The 20430-nt window shown below is 47.1% G+C and overlaps 1 protein-coding gene across 1 annotated transcript in view; it reads left to right on the forward strand.

The window, feature by feature from the left end:
- Positions 1–6812, forward strand: part of LOC132583070 (alpha-N-acetylneuraminide alpha-2,8-sialyltransferase-like) — a 13594-nt gene extending 6782 nt beyond the window's left edge. The window contains exons 5-7 of the mRNA XM_060254735.1: positions 2489–2601; positions 4660–4746; positions 6346–6812. Of these exons, the coding sequence (XP_060110718.1) occupies positions 2489–2601; positions 4660–4746; positions 6346–6808 (663 nt within the window). The 3' untranslated portion in view covers positions 6809–6812. The remainder of the gene's footprint in view (positions 1–2488; positions 2602–4659; positions 4747–6345) is intronic.
- Positions 6813–20430: the final 13618 nt, after the last annotated feature.

Consider the following 20430-nt stretch of genomic DNA (forward strand, 5'->3'; position numbering starts at 1 on the left):
ATTTTCAAAAAAACTTTTTAGCCCTTGAACTTTTAAATCCATATTATTTTAAGCAAGACAACTTATTGTAATCCAGAAACACACAAAAACAAAGAAAAAAACCAAAAAGAACATTTCACTTAGCCTTCTGATTTCACATATCCAACTTTCTTACAAAGTTCATGTCCAGCTAGCCACTGAGGAAAGTCTACTTCAGGAGAGTCTTCTTTCTGAAAGATTTCCACATCATGATTTTCTGGTTGGAATGCATCTTTTCACTTCTTAATGCAGTCATCCTTCTCGAAAAAGATAAGGAGAATTCCACAGCCTTTGTTCCTCTCCTCCTAGCTTAGGTCAGCCTCCATTTCCGGTCCTCTTTTTTTTTTTTTAATACGCCACAAGCTTCCATTTTAATTCTCTTTTGTTGATTTCCCAACAGCTCAGTCTTCCATTTCAAATCCACAGATATCACCAGGTTCTCATTAGCACTTTGCTCATGTAGATTTGAGGTTCCGCTAGCTTTCAGCAAAAAAGCTGCCACTTGCTTTTGAATCAAATCAACCAATAAACCAAGATCTTGCCTCAGAGATTTTAAATCACTTAAAATGTCTTTTTTATAAGAAATTTCGCTTAGCAAAGCCACTTTTCTCTGTCAGCAAACTCAGTCCAATAATCCTGCTTACAAAAGAACTCAAAGTCCCAGACAGCCCATCCTTCTGTCTCCTCCAACTTTAGTTGTAAATGTTAACATATAAGTTTCACATCAGACAGCAAAGAAAAAATCCTTCTAACAGATATCTCATTTTGTTCAGACCGTATTGCAGCCAAATAATAGTCTCTTTGACAAATATCCAATTGTAATCAGGGTCGATTTAAATGTCCATACTCCAATTGATTCAAATTGCTTCCAGTGTTTAAAGATGTTCTTTGACTTTTCACGGCCTCATTCACAGGGAAATTAGAGATAACGATCTCGTCCCCTTCTTTTGAATTGTAAAATCGTTCGCATCTGAGAAAGACCCATTGGTCTTGGCAGTTGAAAACCAAACTTACTTGCATTACAGATTTGTCAGGCTTGAGACAGAGAGGTGATAGATGATAAGCTTGTTAGAGAAAACAAAAGCAAACGTCTCTTGTTGCTGTATTAGCAATCCCAACGGAGAGAGCTTCAGAGCACACAAAAGAAACAGGAGCAACAGCTGTTGCGCTCCCGTTCCCATGTGAAAGCCCCATGCCTAAGAGATCCCACCAGAGTCTCTTTGGGGGTGTCAGATCAGTGACACCCTTCCCCCTGCCCAGTCAGGGGGAATCGCAAACTAGAGTGCTCACGAATCCACCTGCTAGCAAGATGACATAGCATGGAAGTCTTCTGAGTGCATTCCTTCATATGTGGTTAGGCTTAGAAGAGACTTGCCGCTATTTGTGTTTTTGAATGTGTGTGTGCCTTTAAATCTCAGCAGTAAGAGAGCTTCAGGGGGGTGGAGTGAGCAGACAGAGCCACCTTGCTCTCAGTCCCTCTGTTTGTTTGGAGGAAAACTCCACCCCCTAAGCTGTTCTTTCATTTTCCTATTAGTTTTAAGAAGTCAGTTGAACTACAGCAGATGGTTATATTCAGCAATGTAAGTAAATTGCCCCAGTGAGATTACAAAAGTATGTGCTTGCTACCTGGGTATATTTTGGCTGCTTTGTGAGAGTGTGTGTGTTCATTTTCATTTAGTGGAAGTACAGCTGCTGGGGAATGAGGAAGTAAAGACTATTCAGGGGAACTGTGCCTGTATTTTTATCTATTTATTTTAGTGAATGGGAAAGTCTCCTGGCTCCACTCCCAAAGTCCCTAGATATTTTCTGAGTTGGACCTAGCAACCCTATATGCGGTGGTAACCAAGGGTCATTTTATAAAAAAATAGGTGGTGGAGCTCATTAGCATAACTAATTAGCATATGCCCCCCAGCAAAAAACAACCCGATGCAAGAAAGGAGAGGCCTGGGCGAGCGAGGCTTGCTTGGGCTGGCTAGAAATCCAGCCAGCCCAAGCAGGACTCGCTCGCCTGGGGCTATCCTGGGCCACCGCCCCCCCCCAGTCAAAGACCAGCAAACTACCTGCTACCCAGGGGTTAATGAGGGCTGCTGGGGGCGTGGCAAAGCCCCTGGTGGTTGACTGGCTGCCTGCTCTCCTAATCCAGGGATTGTTATGCAGCTGCATCTACTATTCAGTGGATAAGGTAGGTGGGGAGGAAGAGGGGGAACCCTCAGAAAGGCTCCTGCTGAATCTGAGGCCTGGTGGTAACTGTGGTGGGTTATCCAGTTTGCGTGACTCACTCCCAGGCAGCCTATTGGTCTGAAGTAGGAAAGCATTAATCAACCTCTCCCCAAAGCTAAGGGCTACGAATGGGGATGGGCTGCAGGAAAGGTCGTTGTTTGGCGGAGATATGTGATTGTGGACAACTACCTCCGCTCTCTGCATGTAAGCATTTTAAGCCTCCTCCTCCTCTTTTTTCTAAAACCTGTAGAAATCGCCCATCTCAGGCCTTCCATATGACCGTTGTGCTGTGGTGGGAAATGGTGGAATCCTCCGGAATAGCAGTTGCGGGCAGGAAATAGACCAGGCAGATTTCATTGTGAGGTAAGCTCTTTGAGGATGGTCAGCTGCGCTTTTAAGTGGGTAGCGTGATAAGGGGTGGGTTTCTTTACACTGAAGAAGGAGGTTTAGATTTACAATCCCCTTTCCCTTCTTCTCCCTTCGACAGAGGGATGGCGGCTCAGTGGTAGAGAATCTGCTTGGTAAGCAGAAGGTCCCAGGTTCAATCCCTGGCATCTCCAACTAAAAAGGGTCCAGGCAAGTAGGTGTGAAAAACCTCAGCTTGAGACCCTGGAGAGCCGCTGCTAGTCTGAGTAGACAATACTGACTTTCATGGACCCAGGGAGGTCTGATTCAGTAGAAGGCAGCTTCATATGTACACCCTGTGAAGCAGGTGAGGCCGAGAGCAATGTTCCCTCTAAGCTACAGAGTCTTGTGAGCAAAAATTCTACTTTGTGAGCTACAGCCTGTAAAGCACCACCTGTACTTTAATGCCAGCAGCTCACAACTTTAATACCTGTAGGCTACAGGTATTAAAGTTGTGAGCTACTGGCATTGTTCCCTCTACTGGCATTGTTCCCTTTAAGCCAGTGTTCCCTCTGAGCAGATTTAGCGTGAACGAGCTCACAGATTTTTAGTCTCCAGCTCACACATTTTTGTCTTAGCTCAGGAAAAATGGCCCCAGAGCACAATAATGTATGCAGTAGCTCACAACTTGGATCTGTCTACATGGAATGCACAACACAACTTTAATGCCAGTAGCTCACAACTTTAATACCTGTAGGCTACAGGTATTAAAGTTGTGAGCTACTGCATAAATTACTGTGCTCCGGGGCCATTTTTCCTGAGCTAAGACAAAAATGTGTGAGCTGGAGACTAAAAATATGTGTGCTTGCTCATGCTAACTTAGCTTAGAGGGAACACTGGCTGAGAGACCTCTAAGAGAACTGCTCTTTAGAGAACAGCTCAAAGAGAACTGTGACTGGCCCCGAGCCGGCTGCATGTGGAGAAGTGGGAAATCCACCCTGGTTCTCCATATTAGAGTCCACCGCTCTTAACCACTACACCAAACTGGTCTGTCTGGCATGGCATCATAGCCTGCTCTGATTGGCTGTAGCTCTCTGGGATCACAGCAGGTGTCTTTCCTAGTAGTGGTGCCTGAGAGGTTCTTTATAACGGAGATGGTGAGGGTTGAAACTTGGGCCTTTCTGCGTATTCAACCACTGACCTGTGGAGTCCCTAGGCTAGGGGTCCCAACCTTTTCTGAGTCTGCAGGCAACTTTGGAATTCAGATACATCAGGGGTGACCAAACTTGCTTAAGAGCCACACAGAATAAGCATCAGATGTTTGAGAGCCATAAGACATGAACGCCAGATGAGGGAGGGAGGAAGGAAGGCAAATAGTAGGGAGGAGGGTGGAAAGAAAGCAACTTTAACTGTAAGGAAGGAAGGCAAATAGTAGGGAGGAGGGTGGAAAGAAAGCAACTTTAACTGTAAGGAAGGAAGGAAGGCAATTAGTAGGGAGGAGGGAGGGATAGGTTGAAAGAAAGCAACTTTAATTGTAAATGCATTTACAGTTTACAACCCAACAGCTTGGCGAAGTGATTTAAAGAGACAAATACCTTCTCCAAGCCAGCTGATGGGGTGGGGGCTTCCAGAGCTACACAATATGTGTGAAAGAGCCACATGTGGCTCCCGAGCCACAGTTTGGCCACCCCTGTTATATTGGTAGATGGGCCCACTTTGTGATTCTTTGGAGGACATGACAGGGGAAACGAGCCTTTTATTTCTTTTATTGCATTTATATCCCGCCCTCCCCTAACGGGTTCAGGGTGGCTAACAACGGTTAAAATAAGAGAGTGTTAAAATCAAAGTACAATAAAATCATTAAAACATTTCAACAGTTCGTACAATTTAAAATATATCATATTTTAGGTTCCAGGTTCACTCGCCAGGATCCAGATAGCGGGTTTTAATTCTTGAGCGCCGCATGTAATGATATTATAAGATTATTTGGCACTCTGGATTTGTACTGGGATGATTCAGGTGTCAGTGCTGTGGGATGGTGCTTTGCACAAGAACTCATGCAGATTCTCTCTCCAGGTTCAACCTGCCTCCTATGAACTACTCTAAAGATGTGGGAACCAAGACCAGCCTGGTTACCATCAATCCCAGCATTCTTCAGCTTAAGTAAGGCGATGGGTGGCCGCTGATGCAGATTTACTGGCTCCACCCTGGCATGCGGTGACAGGGCTTCAGAAACGAATATGGATCTATGCCCCACATGTTATTCTTTTAAACTGCGACTTGCTAAACAGTTACTAGGGTCAAGTGGACAAATCTCCCTAGACATATACCCTAGAAACCCTAACAATGAAAACTGGCAGGTATACCTACCTACAGGGAAGAAACAGTGGCTCAGTGGTAGAGCATCTGCTTAGTAAGCAGAAGGTCCCAGGTTCAATCCCCGGCATCTCCAATTAAAAAGGGTCCGGGCAAGTAGGCGTGAAAATCCTCAGCTTGAGACCCTGGAGAGCCACTGCCAGTCAGGTGAGGGATGGTGGCTCAGTGGTAGAGCATTTGCTTGGTAAGCAGAAGGTCCCAGGTTCAATCCCTGGCATCTCCAACTAAAAAGGGTCTGGGCAAGTAGGCGTGAAAATCCTCAGCTTGAGACCCTGGAGAGCCGCTGCCAGTCAGGTGAGGGACGGTGGCTCAGTGGTAGAGCATTTGCTTGGTAAGCAGAAGGTCCCAGGTTCAATCCCTGGCATCTCCAACTAAAAAGGGTCTGAGCAAGTAGGCGTGAAAATCCTCAGCTTGAGACCCTGGAGAGCCGCTGCCAGTCAGGTGAGGGATGGTGGCTCAGTGGTAGAGCATTTGCTTGGTAAGCAGAAGGTCCCAGGTTCAATCCCTGGCATCTCCAACTAAAAAGGGTCCAGGCAAGTAGGTGTGAAAAACCTCAGCTTGAGACCCTGGAGAGCCGCTGCCAGTCTGAGTAGACAATACTGACTTTGATGGACTGAGGGTCTGCTTCAGTATAAGGCAGCATCATGTGTTCATATGTTCACACTATAGACCAGTGGTGGCCAAACTTGCTTAATGCGAGAGTCACATGGAATAAATGTCAGATGTTTGAGAGCTGCAAGACATAGGACTTGGGTGCTATTTATGAATATTGTAATATGTTGTCCTTTTGATGGTCAGCCTTAGCATTTTTTCCCCCTGCTTCTGTTCTTATACACTGAGAGGTCCTGGTATTTGTTCCAACTGGGGATCGGCAGCCCTGTGGGTTGTATCCTGAACTCATCTTGCTTACCACCAGGCCTCAGATTCAGCAGGAGCCTACAGGAGAGGAGCTCCTGAACCTTTCTGAGGGCTCCCCCTTTTTCTTCCCCACCTACCTTGTCCCTTGAATAGTAGGTGCAGCTGCATAACAATCCCTGGATTAGAAGACCAACCAGCCAGCCACCAGGGGCTTTGCCATGCCCCCAACAGCCCTAATTTACCCCTGGAGAAGCCTGTGCCACCCTTTCTTATGTGATTTTGGGTGGTGGGTGACTTGCTGGACTTTTCACCTGGGGGGGGGAGGGCGGTCAAGGAGAACCCCGGGCAAGCGAGGCCTGCTTGGGCTGGCTGGATCTCTAGCCAGCCCAAGCAAGCCTCACTCAGCCAGGGTTCTCCTTTCTTGCATCGGGTTTTGCCTGGGGGGGCAGCATATGCTAATGAGCTCCACCACCTATTTTTCTACAAAATTACCCTTGCTTGCCCCCTATTCCTTCTCTCACCCTGCAGATTCCAGAATCTGGAGGCGCACAGGAAGCCTTTTGCAGACGCCCTGCAACTTTACCGGGGCGCCCTCATCTTCATTCCCGCTTTCTCCTTCGTGGGCCACACTGAGCTGGCTTATCGAGCTCTGTACACCGTGGAGGACTTTGGCGTGGGGCAGCAGCCTTACTTCTTGAACCCGTTCTATCTGGACTCCCTGCGAACATACTGGAAAGATCAAGGCTTCCATCCCCGGCGCCTGTCCTCTGGCTTTATGCTCGTCAGCATGGCCTTGGAGTTCTGCAAGCGCATCACCCTTTACGGCTTCTGGCCTTTCTCACGTGACCCAGCCGGCCGGCCGATACCTCATCACTATTACGACAACACTCCACCCAACCCTGGAATACACGTCATGAACCGTGAATTCTCACACTACCTAAAAATGTACGTCCAGAGCGTGCTACGATTACGACTAGGCAAATGCCAGTGAAGGGGTGGGGCGGGGCGGGGGGATTCGCTTGAGAATGGCCCAAGCGGTCAGGGAGTGGGGCCGGACTGCAATACCTAGCAAAGCCTGAAGGTGGCAGCGCAGAGGTTGGGGAAAACGTTGCGGGGGAGCTGTTCAATTTGCAAAAGTTTCTGAGGTTGCTAGTCCGGCGCACTAACCACTTTTATCTGAAACGACCGTCATCCATGTGCACAATTATCAATGGGAAAATCAGGACAATGCAATCCAGCGTTTTCCCTGTCGGCCTTCCCCTGTTTAAAACACTTGGTCGATGACAATATTCCTGATTTTTTAAAAAATGGAATGGCAGCATTAAACAGATCAGTGGGAAACGATAACACATTGTGCAGGAGGAGAGGTTGGGGGTGGGGTGGGGCTGTAGTTCATAGTAACGCTCCACTATTTTGTGGTTGCACTGCTGTTTTGAAATGCCCTTCAAGGCAGTCTCCCCGTTTTTAAAATGTTTAACATGGTATCAGAAAACATTTAAACACACCAACAGGGCAGGAGGGGTTTTTTTTGGTATCATTAACTTGTAAAAGATGGAAGAGGGTTTGTTATAAATGTGAATGTAAAAAAAACTCCCCAAACTCTCAAGTTTTCTGGCACGCAACAAGTCAAAATATGTGATCTAGGAGTGAGCGCCATGTTATGCTTTACAGTAGCATTAGGACAAGGTTATTGTTTCCCTTCAAAGCAATCTGGTTTTTTTGCTTTTTAAAACCAATTTCTGTAAAGAGGTACAGGCTTTTGCAAAAGATGCCCTGGAATTTTACTCCGCCGAAAGCTGGAACGCAAATAAATTCATGGCTTTAAAAGTGCTACAAGACTCTTCTGATTTTATTGTATCCTGTAAAACAATTAAAAATATGACACAATTCAAAACGCTATTGATGGGCATGAAAAGATTGGGGACACCATCTTCGTTGCCCTCTATAACAGCCCACCTCGCTGTCTGACTCGATCGCTTCTATAAGTGACTTATGGCTACCCCAGCCCCTCTTCAGCCTCAGTTCTTCCTGTAAAATTTTACCTCACGACTATTGAACTCAAGGGGTGGGTATAATACGGATTTCTCAGTACTAGTCTCTTCGGGGGTTTTGTTTTGTTTTCAGATGGATGGATAACTCAATAGGCAGGGGACCACAGCAGCTTTGATGGTTTTCCCAATACACAGGCACCACAGAAGTAAACCACAGAAATTTATTTACACACAGTCTTCAACTGGGGAATGGGAGATATTTACATGGGCTATATTGTATCTCAAGTAGGTAACAAGTTGCTCAGTAGTTCAGGCTTTATAATATAGCTTTTTTCTTAGGTCTCTCAGGTTCACAGTTCATATTTATTTCACTCTCCAACACTATTCTAGGCTGGCCTCTTGGGTATAATGTGACAAGTCTCTTGAGTCGACTTGTGCCTCTACTCCCAGCCCTTCAGACTTCTAGACCCACATCTTCCCTCAACCACCTCTTAAGAGAAGTGTATATGGTTCTGTGACCTCTCAGGTCTTTTACTGTGACTCTCCTTTTGTCACACACAGCCCCTGTGCTGTTTCTATAGAGCTAGCAGTGAGCTTTTCTTCCCTTGAAGACTCTCCTTAGCTCCTGTCTCAGCTCCTTCTAAGACCAACTGCTCTCTTCAGCAGTCTCCCTCTGACTCTCTTGTCACTAATTGCCCTCAGCCGTTAGCTGTCATTCACTTCTGAGAGTTCCGAGCACTCTGGCCCCCACCCTCAGGTTATCTGACTCAAGCTCTAAGCATCCTTAGTTTTCTCATTAACCCATTCATTACCGTCACACCCTCCTCTGGACACATTCCAGCCTGTCTATATCCTTCTTAAATTGGTGCCCAGAACTGAACACAATACTCTAGGTAAGGTCTTACCAGAGCAGAGTAAAGTTATTCCATCACTTCACTCGATCTGGACACTATGCTTATGCTGATACCACCCAAAATTGAATTTGCCTTTTTGGCCACTGCATCATACTGCTGACTCATGTTCAGTGTATGGTCCACTAAGACCCCTAGATCCTTTCCACACATAACTACTGCCAAGACAAGCCTCCCCCATCCTATATTTATGCATTGGATTTTTCCTACCTAAATGCAGAACTTTACATATATCCCCATTAAAATTCATAGTATTTGTTTTAGCCCAGCCTGTCATGATCATCCTGTATCCTGTTTCTGCCTTCTACCATTTTTGTGAACCCTCCCAATTTAGTATCATCTGCAAGTTTAGTGAGCATTCCCTCTATTCCTTCATCCAAATTATTTATAAAGATGTTGAACAAGCCATGATATGAATCCATGAATCTGTCCAGCACCTCCTTTTCAAAGCTGTCTATGTCTGTGGCCGTCACTAACTCCACTGGCAAGGATTCCCACCATTTAATTACTCATTGGGTAAAGTAGCATTTCCTTTTGTCTATCATACACCTATTCCCTATCAGCTTCATCAGGTGCCACTTCTAGTATAATGGGAAAGGAAGAAAACGTTCCCTCTATCTGCATTTTACTCCCCATGTATTATTTTATGAACATATATCATTTCCCCCCATAGCCTTTTTTGAAAAGTGAAAAGGCCCAGACCCTCTAGCCCAGGGGTGTCAAACACGTGGCCGCATCAGGTCCCCAGAGGGCTCCTATCAGGCCCCCAAGCAAGTGGCTGTCACCTGCTTCCTTCTCTCTCTCTCTTGCTTCCTTCTGCTTAACAATTTGCTTTGCGAGGCTTGCTCAATCGCACAGGAGCTACAGAGCAAAGCCTCTATTTTCTCCATTGGCTGAGGCTCCTGCCTTGGGGAGGAAGGGAGGAGAGATAGCTTGCTTTGCTGGATTCTCTAAATCACACAGCAGAGATACTGAGCCAATCCTCTCTTCCTTCTATTGGCTGAGGCTCCTCCCACCCCTGGTCCTCTGGGGAAGGAAGGAAGAACCAGTGCTTCCTTTGCCCAGTTCCCTTCTTCCCCTACAAAGAAAGCACCTTTAAGACAAAAAAGTGCTAATGTTTTAAACATGTTTTATTATTATTATTCTTTAATTGTGTCTATCTGTGTCCTTTATAAAGTTTATATCTCTGGTACCTAATCTTATATAGGTATACACATGGCCCAGCCTGACATGGCCTGGCTCAACAAGGTCTCATTTATGTCAGATCCGGTCCTCATAACAAATGAGTTTGACACCCTTGCTCTAACCTTTCTTCATAGGAGAGGTGCTCCACCCCCCCACACACCCCAATAATCTTGGTTACACTTCTGCTGTGTCTCTTGATCCGTTCCCCTCCCTCCCTCGCCATGGATTGGGACAAGTATCTCCTCCACCTTTGAAAACGTGAAGGTAGCAGAACGGTTTGCTTTCTTAGCTTTGGCCCAGGAATAGGGAACTTCAGCCAAATAGCAAACACCAGCTCACATTACAGGAAATGAGCTGTGAACAGGGCTTATTGTTCGTGGCCCCAGCCAACACTGGGCAGCCGAGAACTTCCTTTTCTACAGAATCTTTGATTGAAGAGCCCAGTTTTGCTCTTCCGAACACGAGACCTAGGGAGAATGCCCCCGTTGCCTCAGAGTTAGCAGGACAGGTGGCAAACTTATTTATGACCAATCCTCTTTTCAGCACGGAGACTCTACTATATGAATAAGGTCACCCTATCACAAAGAGCCTCGTGGCGCAGAGTGGCAAAGCTGCAGCACTGCAGTCGGAGCCCTCTGCTCATGACCTGAGTTCGATCCTGGCAGAAGCTGGGTTCAGGTAGCCAGCTCAAAGTTGACTCAGCCTTCCATTCTTCCGAGGTCAGTAAAATGAGTACCCAGCTTGTTGGGGGGAAAGTGTAGATGACTGAGGAAGGCAATAGCAAACCACCCTGTAAAAAGTCTGCCAGTGTTTCAAAGAGGCTCACAATAAATATGGAGAAGAGGTCCATCAGTGGCTATTAGCCACAGTGTGTGTATGTGTGTGTGTGTGTGTGTGTATATATATATAAATTTTTTGGCCACTGTGTGACACAGAGTGTTGGACTGGATGGGCCATTGGCCTGATCTAACAATGCTTCTCTTATGTTCTCCTTTATCTTCCTCCCTCACAACAAACACCCTGTGAGCAATGTTCCCTCTAAGCTGCAGAGTCTTGTGAGCCAGTTTGGTGTAGTGGTTAAGGGTGCAGACTCTTATCTGGGAGAATCAGGTTTGATTCCCCACTCCTCCACTTGCACCTGCTGGGATGGCCTTGGGTCAGCCATAGCTCTGGCAGAGGTTGTCCTTGAAAGGGCAGCTGCTGTGAGAGCCCTCTCAGCCCCACCCACCTCACAGGGTGTCTGTTGTGGGGGAGGAAGGTAAAGGAGATTGTGAGCCGCTCTGAGACTCTTCGGAGTGGAGGGCGGGATATAAATCCAATATCTTCATCTACCTCACAGGGTGTCTGTTGTGGGGGAGGAAGGTAAAGGAGATTGTGAGCTGCTCTGAGACTCTTCGGAGTGGAGGGCGGGATATAAATCCAATATCTTCTTCTTCAAAACTTCTACTTTGTGAGCGACTAGCATGGAAGTTGTGAGCTGCTGCAAAAACTAGTGTGCTCTGGGGTCATCCTTCCTCAGCTAAGACAAAAATGTGGGAGCCGGAGGCTAAAAATCTGTGAGCTAGCTCACGCTAACTCAGCTTAAAGGGAACACTGCCTGTGAGGTGGGTGGGGCTGAGAGGGATCTCCCAGCAGCTGCCCTTTCAAGGACAGCTCTTCAAGAGCCAGGGCTCACTTTGTAGCAGGAGCTCCTTTGCCTATTAAGTCACACATCCCTGATGTAGCCAATCCTCCAAGAGCTTACAGTAGGCTCCATAAGAAGAGCCCTGTAAGCTCTTAGTGGATTGGCTACATCAGAGGTGTGTGGCCTAATATGCAAAGGAGCTCCTGCTCCAAAGTGAGCTCTGGCAAGAGCTATGCCTGAACCAAGACCATTCCAGCAGCTGCAAGTGGAGGAGTGGAGAATCAAACCTGGTTCTCCCAGGTAAGAGTCCGCACACTTAACCACTACACCAAACTGGCTCTCTATTAGAGCTATGGCTGACCCAAGGCCATTCCAGGAGCTGCAAGTGGAGGAGTGGGGAATCAAACCCGGTTCTCCCAAACCCGGTTCGCCCGCACGTTCAACCACTACACCTACTGAAACTGATTTCCAATTTTTTTTTCCCCACCGTAGCTTTTTGTGAATCATGGAGGCGCCGTCTACTCTAACAATGCTTAACAAAAGCAACTTGATAGAACAGAGTTAGGGGTAGGGTTTGAGCTTCTGTTGTCATAAGTCAGTCTGTGGTGTTACCTGATCCCAAGTGGGATGATCACAAAGGGTCCTTCTTTGTTGCTATTGTGCTCTCTGTTCCTCTCTCTTCCTTGCTATTGGGGTTTCGATTCATCCCTGGTCTGCATTTGAGTGAGAGCAAATACAGCTGCTCCCTCTCTGTTATAAAGGCCACTGACAAGGGAACCAGCCGGAGTGGAACCTTCTGAAGAGGCACAAGGTAAGTGGCAGGGTTGCCCATTGCAGCTGGGGGAAATCTTGGCGTTTTGGGGGTGGAGTGATTGGTAACTTCACTCAGCAGCAGAGATTTCTTGGGCCAGTGTGGGGAATGCGTAAGGCTACCTTGGGATCAGTGTGATTCTCGGGTAGGAATCCCTGTCGATAGAATCAACACAAAACCTTGGGGCAGGCGCTAGGCAGAACCAATTTGCTTGGGTCTCCTTTATTCTGGGAGCTCCTGGCTGAGCTGACGTCCCCTGGTTGAGAACATCCAGTGGGTGGGAAGGATGTTTGGGTCATGTGTAGTGGTTAGAGCAGGGGTGGTCAAACTGTGGCTTGGGAGCCACACGTGGCTCTTTCACACATATCACGGGGCTCTCGAAGCCCTCTCCACCCTGGAAAAGGCATATGTCTCTTTAAATCACTTAGGAACATAGAAGCTGCCTTATACTGAATCAGACGCTCAGTCCATCAAAGTCAGTATTGTCTACTCAGACTGGCAGTGCCTCTCCAAGGTCTCAGGCTGAGGTTTTTCACACCTACTTCCTGGACCCTTTTTTAGCTGGAGATGCCAGGGATTGAACCTGGGACCTTACCAAGCAGATGCTCTACCACTGAGCCACCGTCCCTCCACCTCTCCAAGTCCAACTAGATGGTAGCTTGGCGAATGCTAAAATTGCTTTCTTTCAATCTCTCTCCCCCTCCTCCTTCCCCCATCTATTTTCCTTCCTTCCTGTTTTGTGGGTCTCAAACATCTGACGTTCATGTCTTGTGGCTCTCAAACATCTGACATTTATTCCATGTGGCTCTTATGTTAAGCAAGTTTGGCCACTTCTGGGTTCGAATCTCAGGGTAAGATCTGGGAGACCCAGGTTCAAATCCCTATTCTGCCATGAAATCTCACAGGGTGACCTTAGGTCAGTTACTGTCTCTCCCAGGCAAACCTACTTCACTGGTGTGTTTGTGTATGTGTGTGTGTGAGAGAGTGGTGTTGGAATGATAAAACTGAGAAGGGGAATACAGTGCTGCAAGCTGTGCTTTCAATTCTTCCGAGAGGAGAGGAAACAGGGATTGAAATATAGAAATAAACAAACGGCTACATAAAATCATTCCTTACCTTTGTAGGGCCTCTGTGCTTGTAACAGTGGTGCAACAGGTAGAGAATTGATCGGTAGAGGTTCCCCAGGTGAGGGGGAGCTGACCTGTTGCATGCCTACCTGGGATGTTTGAGGTGCCACAGTCCTACCAGAATTGAGAAATGGTGCTCTGCTCTGCTAAAGACACACACACCCCACTGCCACACACACAATGGCTTTGGGAGCATATGAGAAAGGAGAGGGGGAAAGCCAAGGTCTGGCAACTAAGAACTAGACAGAACCTCAGTGCAGCCTGGGCAAGAGTTTGGATAGAAAGGTCTTTGGGTTTACTGGTTACAGGCCTCATTTTGGGCAGGAGCTCACAGAAGCGGAGCCCTGGAACTTTATTGGAAAACTCTGGAATTTTATTGTGCTCGTTCTTGCTTAAACCCCCCTCCCTCTCAGATACTTGCTTCTGGGCTCCATTGTTCAACCCCCCTGGGAGAATTTTGCTGAACTCTTTAAGATTTGACAAACTTGCTCATATGTTCCCCCCCCACAAAAAATGAGAAAATAACCAAAACATATCAAGTGGACAGATGGAAATCTTCCTCATGCCACTGTGGCCACACCGGAGAAAGTAATTTTGAAAGTATGGTGGGAGTAAGGTTTTATGATGACAATTAGAATTCAAGAAGCATTTTAAGGTAGTTGCTGAGCTGATCTAATTGAGTACACTTTCTGGTGATGTTAGGGGTGTTTGGCACAGGGTTGGGGTTTTTTTGTAGAAAAAGCCCAGCAGGAACTTATTTGCATGTTAGGCCACACCTCCTGACATCATTATTTTGCACAGGGATTTTTTTTGTAGGAAAAGCCCAGCAGGAACTCATTTGCACATTAGGCCACACCTCCTGGCACCAGGCCAGCTGGAACTGTGTTCCTGTGCGTTCCTGCTAAAAAAAAAAAGCGCCCTGGTTTGGCATATGCCATTGAGTTTTGCAAATGAGGTGTGCTAACGAGCTCCAGCACCTCTTTTTCAACAAAATGACCCCTCTACAAAGATCTCCGAATCTTTCTTTTTCAGAAATGGCCGCTCTCCTGGTTAGACTTGTGACCATCATTCTCCTGGTCAGAGGCAGTGTCCTGGCAGGTAAGAGGGCTGGGAATGGGGTGCGAGTTAACAGACAAAAGGTAGCAGGTTAGTTCTCTCTGCTTGGGTAATACTCTCTGCCCTCCCCTCCCCCAGTCTTGTACCATAGAGTTTCCCCTCCCAAATTGCTAGAGTGGCCGGGAAAACTATCCAGGAGATGCCTAGAGCAGCTGGCGTGTGGCATCCCCGGTGCAATGATGTCACTTCCGGGTGATGTCATTGTGCCAGTGATGTTGGGGGAGGTTCCCCCTGCTGACCCAATGTGGGCCAGCAGGTTGGGAACCTCTAGGGCAGGAGAATCCCCGCCTGGCCCAGGGGCTTGGCAGCCCTATTCTCAAATCTAGCTAAACTGGAGGCAACTCTCTAAGGTTCTCCATATAGGAGTCTTCTTCTGGAATGACAACTGAACTCCAGACTACAGAGGTCATTTCTCCAGGAGAAAATGGCAACTCCAAAGGGGGGCCTGAACAGCATCACACACCTTCCCCCAAATCTAACCCTTCCTAGGTTCTCTCCCCCCCACCCCACAAGCGTCCAGGAATTTCTCAACACGGAGTTGGCAACCCAAACTAGACAAGCATCTTTTCTGTTTGTAAATAAAGCAATTGGAAATAAATGCTAGGGTTGCCACGGTCTAAGTCAGGGGTGGCCAAACTGCGGCTCGTGAGCCACATGTGACTCTTTCACGCATGTTGTGTGGCTCTCGCAGCTCCCCCCACCCTTTTGGCCGGCTTGGAGGAAGCATTTCTCTCTTTAAATCACTTCGCCAAGCCAAGCCAGCCACCAGCGTGGAGAATGCATTTAAAATTGATTTCTTTCCATCTCTCTCCCCCCCATCCCTCCCCCAATCTATTTGCCTTCTTTCCAGCTCTCAAACATTGGATGGTCACGTCTTGCGGCTCTCAAATATCTGATGTTTGTTTTATGTGGCTCTAACGTTAAGTGAGTTTGGTCACCCCTGGTCTAGGTGGACACAAACAAAGTGAGAAGCCCAGATAAGCAAGGCAAAAGAACAAAAACGGTGCTTAAATAATGTAATCAAGCAACTCTGAAAATGTTCAACACTGTTCCTGTTTTGTTTACACTACCACACAGTAGCTTTTCTTTTTAAATATGAATGTTACAGACAATTGATACAACTTTAATATAAAATCACAGACTCAATCTCAAAACAGTAAATACAAAATTTCCATTCACATGAAACAAGGGAAAATCTATCTATCTATCTATCTATCTATCTATCTGTCTGTCTGTCTGTCTGTCTGTCTGTCTGTCTGTCTGTCTGTCAATATTCATTTCCAAAAGTCTTAAAAAATTTCCATAACACACTCCACATGTTGCAGAACACCTCTCTTCATAAACGGAAAGGCTGAATGCAGTCCCCCCCTCCCATAATCTCCACAGACCAGCTGCTAAATTCCTTGTTGCCACGTTTCTCCAGGAGCTGGAGCACAGCTATTTTCTCCCCAAGCCTTGTTCATGTTGCTCTACATTTTATGCAGGGCTTTATTTGAGCAGGAACACAGTTCCCGCTGTATTGGCACCAGGAGGTGTGGCCTAATATGCAAATGAATTCCTGCTGGGCTTCCCCCACAAAAAAGCCCTGGGTGGAACAATGGTGACGTCAGGGGATGTGGCCTAATATACAAATGAGTCCCTGCTGGGCTTTTTCTACAAAAAAGGTCCTGATTCTATGTATCAAGGAAGGGAGAAAACGCCAAGCGATCCTGCCCTGGCCAACACTGCCAGGTGGAGCCCGGAGTTCTCCTCCAATGACAACTCATCCCCAGACTACAGAGATCAGTTCCCCCGGAGAATGGACTCTAGGGCACTGCATCCCAGCTGCGATAAGAACATAAGAGAAGCCATGTTGGATCAGGCCAATGGCCCATCCAGTCCAACACTCTGTGTCACATAGTAGCCAAAAAAAGATATTATATATATATATATATATATATATATATATATATATATATATATATATATATATATATATATATATATATATATATATATATACACACATACACACACACACACACACACGCACACACACACACAATGTGGCTAATAGCCACTGATGGACCTCTGCTCCATATTTTTATCTAACCCCCTCTTGAAGCTGGTTATGCTTGTAGCCGCCACCACCTTCTGTGGCAGTGAATTCCGCACGTTAATCACCCTTTGGGTGAAGAAGCACTTCCTTTTATCCGTCTTATCCAATCTCTCTCTTCACCAGGCTCCAACCTCCCCCAATTCCCCAGACTAGAATTGACATCTCTATGAATCCTGAGTGCTCTTTCTGCTTCAGTGATGATAATTAGATTTATACAGGGCTTTTTGGGTAGAAAATGCCCAGCAGGAACTCATTTACATATTAGGTCACACCCCCTGATATCATCATTGTTTCACATAGGGCTTTTAATAGGAAAAGCACAGCAGGAGCTTATTTGCATATTAGGCCACACCCCTGACACCAAGCCAGCTGGAACTGCATTGCTGTGTGTTCCTGCTCAAAAAAAGCTATGAATTTATATCCCGCCCTATACTCTGAATCTGTCTCAAAGTGGTCACAATCTCCTTTACCTTCCCCACCCCCCACACAACAGATGTCCTGTGAGGTGGGTGGGGCTGAGAGAGCTCTCACAGCAGCTGCCCTTTCAAGGACCACCTCTGCCAGAGCTATGGCTGATCCAAGGCCATTCCAGCAGGTGCATGTGGAGGAGTGGGGGAATCAAACCTGGTTCTCCCAGATAAGAGACCACACACTTAACCACTACACCAAACTGAGAAGAGATTGGGTTTATATTCTGGCTTTCACTACCTGAGGAAGTCTCAGAGCGGCTTGCAATCTCCTTTCTCTTCCCCTCCCCATGACGGACACCCTGTGAGAAGGGTGGGGCTGAGAGAGCTCTCACAGCAGCTGCCCTTTCAAGGACAACCTCTGCCAGAGCTATGGCTGACCCAAGGCCATTCCAGCAGATGCAAGTGGAGGAATGGGGGAATCAAACTCGGTTCTCCCAGATAAGAGACCACACACTTAACCACTACACCAAACTGGCTCTCAAGGGAACCGAATCCTGGTTTGTGGACCCCAGGAAGTCTTGCCATTCGGAGAAGTCGGGGTTGTGTATGATGGGGAAGGAGGGGAACTATTTTCAGCAGTGGAAAGCTGGAGGGTGTTCTTCTCGTTCTCAGGATCTGAAGAGACCTTGCAGCGGGAGAAGAGGGACGATGACAGCGGTGAAAGAAACTCAGGTCTGCTTCTGCAAGTGACACATTCTATTTTGATTTCTTTGTTAATTTTTGCTGTCCAGTCGCAACTGACTTAGGGTGACTTCATAGGGTTGCTAATTGCCTCGAAACTAGGGCATCCCCTGCCCCTACCTGGGGATTGCAAGAACAACAGGGGAAGCACAGGGAGGAATCTTAGGGTTGCCAAGTCCAATTCAAGAAATATCTGGGGACTTTGGGGGTGGAGCCAGGAGACATTGGGGGCGGAGCCAGGAACAAGGGTGTGACAAGCATCATTGAACTCCAAGGGAGTTCTGGCCATCACATTTAAAGGGACAGCACACCTTTTAAAATGTCTTCCTTCCATAGGAAATAAGGAAGGATAGGGGCACCTTCTTTTGGGGCTCATAGAATTAGATCCCCTGGTCCAATCGTTTTGAAACTTGGGGAGTACTTTGGGGAGAGGCACTAGATACTATACTGAAAATCTGGTGCCTCTACCTCAAAAAAAACAGCTCCCCCAGAGCCCCTGAATCCTCCAGATCAATTCCCAATTATACCCTATGAGAATCGATCTCCACATAGGGAATAATGAAGTGCTCAGCAGACGTTTCCCTCCCCCCAACACCGTCTCTGAAGGGGGATTGGCCTCTCTACTCACGAGTTGCTGCCAACTTCTTCACAGCAACACAGACACACCATGCCAAGAGGAAGCCTTTCAATCGGAGACTGAAGCCTCCGGAGGTGCAAACGGCACATGGTCCTCTGGGGGCGAGGCTCCCCCCCCCCCCGCTCCTGCCTGCCACTGACTGGGGGTGGGAAGGAGTCTGGAAAAGCGGAAAAACCCCCGCTGGGACCTGGGGATTGGCAAACCTAGGGAGGAGATATGCAAACAACAACAACAAAAATCTCTGTGATATGAATAAACGACCAAACTTTTTAATACTTTTTAAATATGTCTATATACTTTTTAAATATAAAACTGCTTCATTCTTTTAACACAAAAGTTCACATTGACAACCATAAAACAACAATCGAATCCTTATAAGCAGAGGCCACAGTGATTAACTGATACAGCATACAAATAACTAGTTAGTAATATAATCATAGACACGTTTCGTGTTTCCCACTTCATCAGTATTATGATATCTTCCACTTGTGTTGTATATTACAAGGGAGTAAGCCAGTTCCTTTCACTAGAAGCATAGCAAATCTCCCCTCCCTGATCCCCTCCCTGATTTCCCCTCCCTGATCTCCGATCTCACCTCCCTTCCTTTCCAGGCCCTCAATGCCCCTGTACTCGGGGCTGTTGCGATGAAGGCTGGATCCAGTACAGAGATGCCTGCTACAAACCTGTACACAAGGAAGAAGGTTGGAGGGATTCTAAGGTATTGGGGGGGGGGGGGGGGGCGTTGTCGGGCGGGAGGACACAGACCTTTAGGTGTCACTAGAAGGATGAGGGAATCCTGCTCCTCAAACCCAATGGAATGGGGTTGCCAGCTTCCAGGTTGGGCCTGGAGATCTTCTGAAATTACAACTGGCCCCCAGGCTCCCCTGAAGAAACAGGTTGCATTGGTGGGTGGGATCTATGGCATTATTATACCGTGCAGATCCCTCACTTCCCCAAAACCTGCCCACCCCCAAGCTCCACCCCCAGACTTCTGGGGCTTTCCCAATCTGTTCCCTAAAACCAGGGCTTGTTTTGTAGAAGAAGCCCAGCAGAAACTCATTTGCATATTAGGCCACACGCCCTGGCTTCACCATTGTTTCACACAGGACTTTTTTGTGTGAAGAAACTCTGGATGAACGTATTTGCATATTAGGCCACACCCCCTGATGCCAAGCCAGCTGGAACTGCGTTCCGGCTTTTTAAAAAAAGACCCTGCCTAAATAGGGTTGCCAAGTCCAATTCAATAAATATCTGGGGACTTTGGGGGTGGAGCCAGGAGACTTTGGGGGTGGAGCCAGGAGACATTGGGGTGGAGCCAGGAACAAGGGTGTGACAAGCATAATTGAACTCCAAGGAAGTTCTGGCCATCGCATTTAAAGGGACAGCTTGCAGTAGGCCCCGTACTAAGAGCCCTGTACGCTCGTGGAGAATTGGCTACATCAGGGGAGCGTGGCCTAATATGCAGAGGAGTTCCTGCTACAAAAAAAGCTCTGGTTATAACTGATCTCTAGACAACCAAGATCGGTTCCCTGGAAGAAAATGGCTGCTTTGGAGGGTGGAGTCTGTGGCTTTCTACCCTGCTGAGGTCCCTCCCCTCCCTAAACCCCTCCCTCCCCAAACTCCACCCCTAAAATCTCCAGGTATTTCCCAACCAGAACTGGCCACCCTAGGAGAATCACACAAGTTGCCCTGCCCTCCTTGGAAGAAGGAAAAAGGGGATGGAACGTGGTAGTGTCTTGAATCTTGATGAGTTGAGGCCTAGTTCAAATGCACACGAGCCCAATAAAATGGGAAAGCCCTATCTTGAAATCTATAGTTTTCATTTGCTGATAGTGAATCGGAGTCGCTGACTTGTAGGCCGTTTTGGAAACTTTAAAAATGTGGAGGCATAACGTGACTATTTCAAAGAAACTAGGGGGGAAACTTGGAAAAGAGGGCAAGACTTTGATAAGGCCTGTTCAA

This window comes from Heteronotia binoei, chromosome 15, assembly GCF_032191835.1.
Source record: "Heteronotia binoei isolate CCM8104 ecotype False Entrance Well chromosome 15, APGP_CSIRO_Hbin_v1, whole genome shotgun sequence".
NCBI lineage: Eukaryota > Metazoa > Chordata > Lepidosauria > Squamata > Gekkonidae > Heteronotia > Heteronotia binoei.